The sequence below is a fragment of the Anguilla rostrata genome, chromosome 5 (assembly GCF_018555375.3).
Source record: "Anguilla rostrata isolate EN2019 chromosome 5, ASM1855537v3, whole genome shotgun sequence".
Taxonomy (NCBI): Eukaryota; Metazoa; Chordata; class Actinopteri; order Anguilliformes; family Anguillidae; genus Anguilla; species Anguilla rostrata.
Window position 1 is genome coordinate 51,991,344 of NC_057937.1, and position 11,046 is coordinate 52,002,389.

The following is an 11,046-nucleotide window of genomic DNA, read 5'->3' on the forward strand; positions in this document are numbered from 1 at the left end:
TGAGGGGAGGGTGTGAGCAAGGGAGGGTAGGGAGGCATTGGGGTGGAATAGAGGGGTGGGGGTATGGCTCCATATGGTGGGTGAACTTCGACAGGGCATCAGCATGTGTTTGTGCTAAGGTAGCGAGCAGCTGCTGAACAGGAGGGCAGAGCTGCAGAAGGACGGCCCCTCTGCCGTGACTGACAGGCGGGACCCTGCCCGCCCGCCTGCCTGTTTGCCTGCGGAGAGATGATGTCATCCCGCCTGGCCGCTGCCATTAATAGATAGAAACAGACAGCCTTTCACTCTCTGCTTAAAGGGCCGGCATGCAAGAAAAGCAGGCAGTTACAGGGGAGCCTGTCCATCCAAAGCCCGTTTCTAGAACCCGCCGCAACGCGTCCGCGTTCCCGTGGCGACGCGCGTTAACTGGCAGCGCACGCCGCAGGCCGGGCGGTGGAAACGCGTCAGATAGTCAGCGCTCACCGTGATCCCGCAGACGCCCGGGGGAACTGACAGTTACCTGTCTGTTCCTCTGAGAGTAGCACGCTCTGCACGGGGCCTGGGGAGCGAGGCCTTACCATCACTTCTCATGACACAGACTGACTGGTTAATCCACAGGGGCAGTCTCCTCTTTGTCTGATTCACAGGCTCTCTGGAGTCGCTGATGACAGAGTGCGCTGTCTTAAGCCATTACCTCACAGGGCGTTTCTCTGAGCCCAACACCTGCCCCGCCAAACCCATGTCCTCATTACACCCAACCACAGCTGCTATCACACAGTCCCATCTTGACATGATGAGAGGAATCTGTGAGGCTAAATGAAAGCATTTATTCCACATTGCTATGTGTGTTTCAGCAAGGCTAGGCCAAATGAAAGCATTTATGCCACTTACTGTTTGTGTTTCAGCAAGGCTAGGCTAAACTAAAGCTTTATGCCTTATGCTGTATGTGTTTCCGCAAGGCTGAACACTGAGGTGCGCTAGCTTTAATTTGCATGCTGGTTTAACGCTTGAACTGTTGCTGAGCTGACGCCTGCAGCAGATGCGCTCTCCGCGGGTGCAGGCCGAAGCCTGGGCAGCGGGTGATATGCGTGCCCCAGTGATGAGGCTCATGTGCTGGAGCCAGCCAAGCCGGGGCGTCTTCTCTCGGATGGGCCAGTAAATTTGGGGTGTGGTGGGGGGGATGGGGGTAGGGAAGGCATAGGGGGTGTCTGATGGGGACAGCTGGAGGCAGACAGAAGGGCAGAGGGCAGGGGAGGGGGGGGGGCGATGGGGGGGGTGGGGTCAGGCAGGTGCACAGAGCGACACGCTGACTGAACCACGGCGCATGAAATGCCTTTTCTGTTTTTCTGCTTTCTTTATCTTCATTCCTCTTTCTTTCTTTTAGTCCTTCTTTTTATCTCTCTTTCTCCCTCTCTTAGCTCATGCATTCGTATTTGGCCCTAACTGCCCGTGTCTTTCATCCCTGGTTGATTGTATTCACCCGGGCGGCCTGCTCTGTTTCTCTGCGGCTCTATTCAGACCCGGGGCCCCGCTCTTCTCTCATGCTCTCCGCGTCTCTGGGACGCGCGGCCCGCGGTTGGGCTGTAATCCGCCATGATGTCATCGCTCCAATGGCCTGCCTCACTTGGCAGCGGGGCTAATGTGTCCCAGATCTGAGAGGCTGATGGGAGATTAGGGTCTGAAAGGATCTGATTTGCCTGTGTTTTCCTGGACGTTATCCCTGGAAACCCAGGTCACTTGGTCTTATTGTTTTTTTTTTTAATTTAGAGAAATTTCTGATGCGTCGTATTTCATATGTTCTTTGCCTTAGCATCTGATATGCGTGCTTGTGCGCGAGTGTGTGTGCATGTGCACGTCTGTGTGTGCACGAGCGTGTCTGTGTGTGTGTGTGTGTTTGCGTGCATGAGTGTGTGCGTGTGTCTGAGTGTTTGTGAGTGTGTGTATGTGTGTATGTGTGTACGTGCGTGCCTGTGTGTGCGTGTGCCTGTGCATGGTCGTGTGTGTGTGTGTGTGTGAGTGCGTGCGCGTGTGTGTGTGCGGGGGGGACTCTGCAGAACTGCTGCACCTGTGTCCTGCCTCATGTTCTCTCCCTGATGCAATTGTCCAGGAGAGGAGATGAGGTCATGCAGGAAACAGACCCAGAGAAACAGCCTGTAACCAGATCCGCTCCCTTTTAAAGGGCCAGCGCTCCCTTTTCACAGCTCCCTGCTGCTTTTCACGTTCACTCTCGAAATGCGCTAATGCAGGGCCAGGTATTTCTGCCGCCACTCTGATCTTAAGGCTCTGGCTGCTCCTGAAGGCTGCTCCTAACCGCTGCTCCTGACCGCTGCTCCTGGCCTGAGCGAGAGGGCGGAGTTTAAACTGTGGGCGAATCACGTCGGGGCCTGTTGTGTTTCGGACGGCGCGGGCAGGATGTTATCGCCTTAGCGCCGCGCCGCGGTCCTCTGGGGACGGGCGGTGAGGTCCTGCGCAGGTTTGAATCAGCAGGATTTCCCTTTCTGTGGAGAGCGGCGCAGTCCAGTCCAGCGTGTCTGAAGCTTTACTCTCACGGGCCCCGTGTTCCCTGAGCTGTTTTTAGCACACATTACACCTGAGAGACGCGCCGCGCACGCTAATCATTTACTGAAGTGCTACAGCACTCTGGCCAGCGTCAGCTATTTCTAAATGTGCTTTATAAATAAAGTTGGCTGGATTTAATCAGCTGGCTGTGGCTTCAGAGACTTTACTGGCGGTGCCTCTCCTTGTCACACGGTATAATGGTCATCACAGTCTCCCTGAGATTACAAGGTGACAGTTTGTCCTGTTGCAAAAAATGTACTCGCAGTGGGATTTGAAAGGCAGAACTGCTTATCAGAAAAAGAAAAAGTCTTCTTGGTTGTGAGCAGGAGCCTATTGTTTGTTAAGTGCCTGTTAAACCAGGGTTGAAATGTTGAGTCTCTTGTTTGTGTGTTTGTGTTGAGCGAGGAGGGTTTGTGTGTTAATGCTCAGTTTATGAGTGTTTGTGTGTTAGATCACTAGCGGAGTGTTTGTGTGTTTAGACTGAAGCGTCCCCTCTCCTCAGTAACTGACGGAACGCTGCCTCTGTTTGCTCCACAGGGGGGTTTGCGGCCTTCTCTTCCTGTTTCCCAGGCCTGTGTGAGGGCAAGCCGGCCACCATCCTTCCCATGAGCCTCTCCCAGCCCTGCCTGCCCGTGGCCAACGTGGGCCCCACCCGCATCCTGCCCCACCTCTACCTGGGCTCCCAGAAGGACGTGCTGAACAAGGTGAGAGCGCGGACGATGCCCCGGCCGCAGCTGCGCAGACTGCGCTGGAGTCAGTCCAGGCTACTTAGACTGCGCAGACTACACAGGAGTCAGTCCAGGCTGCAGCTATGTAGACTGCGCTGGGCAGTACTCCATATTAAAACAGAGGAACCAAACTGACGCAGTTGCTGATTCAGCTTTTACACTGACGCACCGAGAAGGCTCTGCTCTCCCTTCTCAGGGCTGTGTTTTACGCCCCCTAGTGTGTCCCTCGTCCTCCTGAGCTCTCTGGGACAGGAGAGGTTGCGGTTTCTGCAAAGTGCCCTGCACATCTGAGCTTCTGGCAAAAGTGTAATTACTGGCCTTATGGGTGCTGGTGTGGAAAAAGTGACTGCATCCATTCGGTAGGGATGATCTGGAAGCTCTTAAAACAAGGCATCACCGGTGGAGGCAGCAGGCAAACCACCAGACGCTGGCTCGAGCCAGAGAGGCTGTTTTTCCTCCCTCTCTCTCTCTCTCTCTCCCCCCGTTTCCCCTCTCCTCTCCTCTCCTTGTGTGGCACCGTATTAATTGTGCTCTTTGGACTCTGCCCAGCCATTGTTACTGAATTAGACCAATATTGCTTCCTAACACATTTTTACCGAGCCGGGTGGAACGGGGTACGTGGGTGTTCTCCCAGGTGTCGACGTGTTAATGGCACAGCGTTGCTTTTCTTCTGAAACCAAACCGGCGGGGGGGGCGGGGGGAGGGACACATTACGGTGTATTTATCCAGCGTGAGGCTGCGCCGTGCCTGCCAGGTGAGCAGGGTGCTCAGGAGGGCTCCTTCCCGGTTTTCGGCGGGTGCCTCTCTGCCTGCGTCGGCGCACCCGGCGGCTGGCAGGTAGAGACGCCGCGAGCGCGCGCGGAATTCGGCGAGATCACCGGGGGGAGCATAGCGCGCATACCGCGGCGGGGGCGGCGCCTTTGATCTGAGGCCGCTCGGAATATCAGCCCCGTTAAGGTGACAACAGGCTGCCGCGTTAAGCATTTTATCGCCGTGTCATCACCGAACAAATACCTGGGGGCCGACCGGGATCAGATAAGCCCCGCGCCGTCTCCCCTGCGTCGCGTTCATCGCCTCTGAACGCTGGGGTGGTCCTCACAGCCTGACTGGGGGCTGTGCCTGTTTCAAAATAAAAATGTCTGCTATTCGTCTCCGTGTTGTTTCCAGTGGTAACAGTGCGCATGGAAAGCTCTTTAACAGTCTAATGAGGGATTTGGTAACGGTTTGAACATTTCTAAAGGGTTTGACACAGTGAACTGCAGTCCAGTTTTCAGGTTGAGTTTCAGGTTACGATAGACGTTTTGGGCTGAACAAGGGCACATAGAGGAGTCGTACATGTCGCGCTGATGTACTGAAGTGTTTATTTAACACAGATAATTGCGTGGAACAGCGGGCCAGGTCATGTAGCGGGCCAGATACCCTGGGGGTGGTCAAGCCCAGGCTTGACGCAGCGCTTGATGCACTCTTGACAGCAGCTAAGACAACTTGCCCGATGACCCGCTCTCCTCATCAGGCATTCTTACGTTCTCACACGACGACTCTGACTCATCACATTCCTCTCTCTCTCTCTCTCTCTCTCTCTCTCTCTCTCTCTCCCTCTCTCTGGAACCCAGGACCTCATGGCGCAGAGCGGCATCACCTACGTGCTGAACGCCAGCAACACCTGCCCCAAGCCCGACTTCATCTGCGAGAGCCACTTCATGCGCATTCCCGTCAACGACAACTACTGCGAGAAGCTGCTGCCCTGGCTGGAGAAGACCAACGACTTCATCGGTGAGGAGGCGCGCGTTAGCCACGCCCCAGAGGGCCGCTTAGCCGGCTCCTGTGTGGCCGGTCTGTAGACCACAGTGGAGATTTGACCTCAGGAGGTCAAAGCGAGCCGTTGGTCCTGCTTGTCCTTTGTGTCAGGACGTGTGTTCCTGCGTGCTAACGCTCTGTACCCCTCCCTTCCAGACAAGGCCAAGGTGTCGAACTGCCGAGTCATCGTGCACTGCCTGGCGGGAATATCGCGCTCGGCCACCATCGCCATCGCTTACATCATGAAGACCATGGGCCTGTCGTCAGACGACGCCTACAGGTGAGCAATGACGACCAATGAGCTTCAGTCGTACATTCAGCTGAGACGAATGATTTAAGATGCATATGGTCGTATTGCCAGTGTCATTTAAAAACTCGCATTTGTCCAGTTACTGTAATGCTGTGTTGATAAGTCCGTAAGGCTTTTGCATGACATTGATAACATTTTTAATTTACATTTAGCTCAGAAGTTTCAACTTCCTGTATTAGAAGTTACTCATGCAAAAGCTGCCTTTTCTAAATAAGTAGAGGATATCAGTTAGCAATGAAGCCAGCTAGCGATCACCTCTGTATGAATTGCCAAGGCCTGATGTGCCAGTTGAAGAAGCAGCGGTTCTGAGACTCGTGTGTGTCTCTCCCCAGGTTTGTGAAGGACCGCCGACCCTCCATTTCTCCCAACTTCAACTTCCTGGGCCAGCTGCTGGAGTTTGAGAAGGGCCTGCGTCTGAGGAAGGCCCTGTCTGCGGGGGGCGGGGCGAGGCCCCCGACCGAGTGGCACGAGGAGGAGGAGGCGGAGCCTAAGGCCCAGGATACCAGCGCCAGCCCCGCCCAGGGGAGCGGCCACGCCCTGCGGGACCCGGAGGTACAGGAGGCGGAGCTTAAGCCGGCCTCGCCCACGTCGCTGCAGCAGGGCCTCAGCGGCCTGCACCTGTCCGCCGAGCGCATCCAGGACACCAACCGGCTCAAGCGCTCCTTCTCCCTGGACATCCGCTCGGCCTACGCCCCCGCCGGCTGCCCCCTGGCCCCGCCCGCCCTGGCCGTCACCCCCGCCGACCAGGACTCGGAGGACGTGCCCAAGCTGTGCAAGCTGGACAGCCCGGAGGCCTGGCAGCGCCCCCCCGCGGGAGAGAGCCCGTGCCTGGCGGAGTCGCCCGGCTCGCTGGGGGAGACGCGGGCGCGGCAGCGGCGGAAAGGGAAGCCCGCGGGCAGCGCGGGCAGCTCCCCCACCCACCCGCTCGGCCTCAGCCTGGGCCGCGGGGGCACCGGGGGCGGGGACGGGGGCGGGGTCATGCGCAAGAGCCCCAGCCTGGACGATAACCTGAAGGCCTCTCTCCTGCTGGCGCTGCCCGGCGTGGGCGTGGGCACGGGCGCCGTCTGGACCAAGCACAGGGACCCGGCGCAGGCCTCCACCCCCGGCACGCCCACGGGGGAGGCGCCCTGGTTCTTCGGCGTGGACCCGTCCCCCGGTGGCGGGGGGGCCGTGCGCTTCGGGTCCGGCCCCGCCTACGTGGCGTTCGGCTGCGGCGGGCGGGCGGGCGGCCGCGAGGGCGTGCGGCTGCGGGAGAAGCCCCAGGAGCGGCGGGACGGGCGGGGCAGCTGGCACGAGGACGCGCCCGGCGGGGGCGGGGCCGGCGATAAACAGTTCAACCGGCGCAGCTGCCAGATGGAGTTCGAGGAGGGCATGGCGGAGTCGCGCTCCCGCGAGGAGCTGGGCAAGATCGGCAAGCAGTCCAGCTTCTCCGGCAGCATGGAGATCATCGAGGTGTCCTGACGCTCCGGCCCACTCCGGGGAGGGTGGGCGGGGTCTGGGTGGGAAGGAGGAGGAGCTTGTTTCCTGTGCGTCTCCAGCGCGGAGACCTGCAGAAAGAGCGGACCGGACTCGTGGGACGGCTCTCGCTGCGAAACGATGCACGGCGAGAGCGCCCCCATCAGGAAGCGCGCTGCGTTGCGGTTTGAGTTTCGGCGGCGCGGTTCCGTCAGCTTCCTGTCATGTGGCGGTGTGACGGACTCGGCCGCCCGGGGCCTGATGTGACTCTGACTCTACCCTGCCCTCAGTGATGATACGTTCTGGTACTGAACAGATGCAATATTCTTAGTGAGGGAATCTCTGCTCCCTTTATCCTCGCGTACATGAACTATGAAAGAGACATGCTGAACCACAGCACCCAACGCAACGGACACAGAGACTGCACATGAGTTCCCAATGAGCAAATGTGACTGTTTTACCCGCAGTGCACCTCCCAGTGTTAACGATGTCACGCCTGTGTGAGGTTCCAGATGCTGCAGATGTGCTCTGTGACGGGCGCTGCGTTGTTCTCAAGGTTTCTCCGACTCGAAGCGGGCACTGAGCATGCTCAGAACCGCTGACTGTCAAACAGACTGAAGGACAGACACACAGGCTGCGTCCAAACAGCACTAAGCTTTATATGTACGTGCATTAAGAATTTTACTGCAATTTCAAATGTTTTTCTCCATTATATTTTTAATTTATTTTATCTGTTCATTCTGGCAATGAGAAATAATATAAATGTTTGTGGATTTCTTTTTAGTTTTACTGTATGGTATTTATGAAACACAAACATGCACACACGTGATACACAACGGCAAGCAATACAAGGTGTTTCTCTCCTGTTTTCATTTTTCCTCTTCTTCGCCTATAAATATGTTCATCTGACAGTTGGTGCACCTTCCTCCTGGTTTTTAAAAACAAAGTGAATCCACCGCTCACAGATGTTCCCAAAGCCTGACGCGAGCTAGCGCACCCCCATGGTACAGCTGCTTCCTCCAGCCCCTCGTTAGCCTAAATTATTTCCCAATGCAGGTTTTAACCGTGCATCTCTGCCCTTCTAGAATTTTCTGCTGAGCGTTGTTTAACTAAAGAAGCAGAGATGACAAAAATGCTACGATACCATTATTTTGTATTGTGTTTACAGCTTTTGAGACAATGGGGAGAGATCACAGGGATTTGGGATTGTTCTCACTCTTTAATTTGAATCCCTGTGTTTTTATTAACTTTAAGCTCAGCGGGGTGAAACTGTAGGAGTCACAAAGCAAGCACTTCCTTGGGTTATGCATGGTTATTAAGATAGTGTTGAGGTAGTGGTGTATTGATATACTGTAGGGGTGCCAGACCAGAAGTGAACTAGCCATGTAAACGAATGCAGTCATTAGTTCCGATTGGGCACCGACGTGTCGACACGTCACAGGCTTTTCAAAGCACGCAAAAAGAGCTTAGGGGCGATCTCAGGTACAAGGGGTGTACACAGTTCAGTCCGAAAGCTGTGACCATAGACGCTCATTTACACAGCGGGACCTGAGACCGTGTTTCTGAGACTCCACGACTAAAAGGAATATGGTATTAAAACTGGGAAAAGAAATCTGGGTACATCTCTCTGCAGTACTTACATCATATTCCTTCCCACAATGCCTTGCCCTGTGTGAGCCACTGGAGAGGCAAAGTAAGCTCCCTTACGCCGTGCACCCTACACCGCACCTCCCAGAAACAGAAGCTACAGTGAAGTTTGATGATCTCAGGGGAGATTCAGTGAGCCAAGCCCATTGCTGGGTAATCTGAACACATTAGCACAACATAGGTCCCGCTGTCCCTTTCTCTCGCTCTCTTTCGCATTCTCTTCCTCTCAGAAGGAATAAAAAAATCATGAGGAAATGTTTGTTTGCACAAACATGAATGGTAATTGAGCACCTTGCGGTGGCCACGTTTTAACTTTTACTTTGGTAGCTCTTCTCCATTGTGACCTTCGACCCCTTTGTGCTACTGTAAATTCAGACCTGGACTGACTGTGTTTTCTTTTCTGTGTGAGACTTTTCTCTTTCCTCTGAATATTTTTAAAATATTGTTATTATTTAAAACCTATGTAATGACAAGATGCAGGCTGTCCTGATGATTATAGTTGATGTTATTGATGTTCATTATTATTATTATTATTATTATTATTATTCATAATAATAATATCTTGTACATAGCAACGTATATAAAAATGGATGAATCTAGAAACTTTTTAAAAGGAAATTCAGATACCTTAGGCTGCTTGATGCAAAATACCTCAGGTTCATTTGAAAGGCTTTTTTCCTCCCCCTTGTACTTGTTTTGTGAAAATGAAAACAGCAAATATAAGCAAAAAAAAAAAAAAGACTTCCTCTCTGTTGAATTTTTACCTTTAAGCATGTCTGACTACATTTAAAAAGAACATTTTTAAGAAAGCATACCGTTTTTTTTTAGTGTACTAGTTACTATTTAAGGTAGCCAACTGAGCATGTCAGAACACTTGCGCGTTGTTAAAAGCATGAAGGTATGGCCAATGACAGCACGTTCAGATTTGTTGTTTGCTGTAGTTTCTCAGTGCTGGCCCGTAACAGCGCAGATTCTGTGTTGTCCTGCCAGTGTCACTTAGCTGTGATTTTTCATACCTCAGGCTTACACACTGAACCAGTGAAGGGAAGCCAATGAACCACAAGCTGTGGAACCGAAAGACATTTCAGGATTTCAGTGTGAAATGTGTGCCCCTAAGGGTCAGCGGAGTGGACCTGGTGCACATTCAGACAGCAGGAAAACGAGAAGGGCTCTGAGACTATTGTTAATCTTCTGAAAGATGAATCCGTGATAATTTCACAGAATTCTTGGAGACTATTGTTAATCTTCTAAAAGATTAATCATTGAGAATGAAGTGGAATTAGAGAGGTGTTTACCCCAGAACAGTACACAACATCATGCCTCTCCTAGTCATGGTCAGGGACATGGTATATTTGTGGTGTACAGAACACACATGCACGCACATGCACACGCAAAAACACGTACACCCACACACACACATTGTTAATTAGTCTTTTGACACCTTTTCATAAAGGATCCTTGTGCCTCTCATAGTCTATTACTGGGATAGACTCCACAGTTTTCTTTTTACTTTCAAACACACGTGTTTTTCACAAACATAGTTTGGCGAGTTAATTTTAGTAGCCGTACTTCACAAACTGTGAAGAAAAAAAAAAACCCTCTTACATTTATCTGTAAATCAACGTTAAGGACCAATATCGAATGAACCCAGCCCTACTGTATGTGTCCCATGACAAGTCCCCTGTATAGAATCTCTGCATTGTTGCCAGCATTGTCCTTAAGCAAGGCTAATCCTGACAGAGGACAGAGCATCGCCTGTTACACAACACATAAGGAGAAGTACCCCCCCCCCCCCCCCCACCTTCCACCTTCAACATGCTGTTCTCAGGAGTCCTGCAGGGCAGAGTTGGGAGGGGTATGAATCTCAGCAGGAGGAACCCGTCGTATTACACAAACAAAGACTGACCAGCTTTAACCCGGTCGCTCAATTTTCACTGCGGAGAGCAATGCCTTTTCATTTAAATCATAGTCAATGATTTGCAGGGTTTTATTTTAAGGGATTCGCGAAACCTTGTGAAGCATGATCACCTCATAATTCGAATAGGTGATCAGATCCTTATTTCCTTGTGCTGTTGGGGGATTCCCATTGCTCCGGCATAATGCCGTTGATATTCTTACTTGCCGGTTTTTGCCCTCGAAAACAATAGATGTTTGTCTCTATTTCCTTGTTCCTCTTGTTTATAGTCCGGCAGTTAATTCCTCTGTGTCCTTTCTGCTAACCTAACTGGCCCAGGATCAATTTCCTCAACCCAAAACATGCCCTTGAGAATTATATGAAAAAAATCATCTTTGTTCAGACTTGAGGATACGAACATATGTAAGACTTTATTGGTGAGGGATGACGAGCGTACACTGAGCAGGATTTGTTAAACAAAGGGATGTTTGCCTCCTGCAGTGAGGTGTCTCAAAATGGATGGTAAAGATGCGGTTGGTAAAATGCGTTTCAATTCAGTCTTCATTCAGAGAACGTATTCATATTCATCACACCATTAAACCCCTAAGGCTTTCTGTTTTATATTTGATCTTGTTGCACATTGGGCATTTACGGTAGTTGTTCAACGGTCGGTAAAA

At 52.5% G+C, this 11,046-nt stretch overlaps 1 protein-coding gene across 2 annotated transcripts in view; it reads left to right on the forward strand.

Moving 5' to 3' along the window:
• LOC135255625 (dual specificity protein phosphatase 8-like) overlaps positions 1-7,724 on the forward strand; it is a 53,464-nt gene extending 45,740 nt beyond the window's left edge. For both annotated transcript variants that reach the window (XM_064337053.1, XM_064337054.1), the window contains 4 exons: positions 3,076-3,242; positions 4,880-5,039; positions 5,220-5,343; positions 5,706-7,724. In XM_064337053.1, coding sequence (XP_064193123.1) covers positions 3,076-3,242; positions 4,880-5,039; positions 5,220-5,343; positions 5,706-6,834 — 1,580 coding nt within the window. In that variant the 3' untranslated portion in view covers positions 6,835-7,724. The remainder of the gene's footprint in view (positions 1-3,075; positions 3,243-4,879; positions 5,040-5,219; positions 5,344-5,705) is intronic.
• The last annotated feature ends 3,322 nt before the right edge of the window (positions 7,725-11,046 follow it).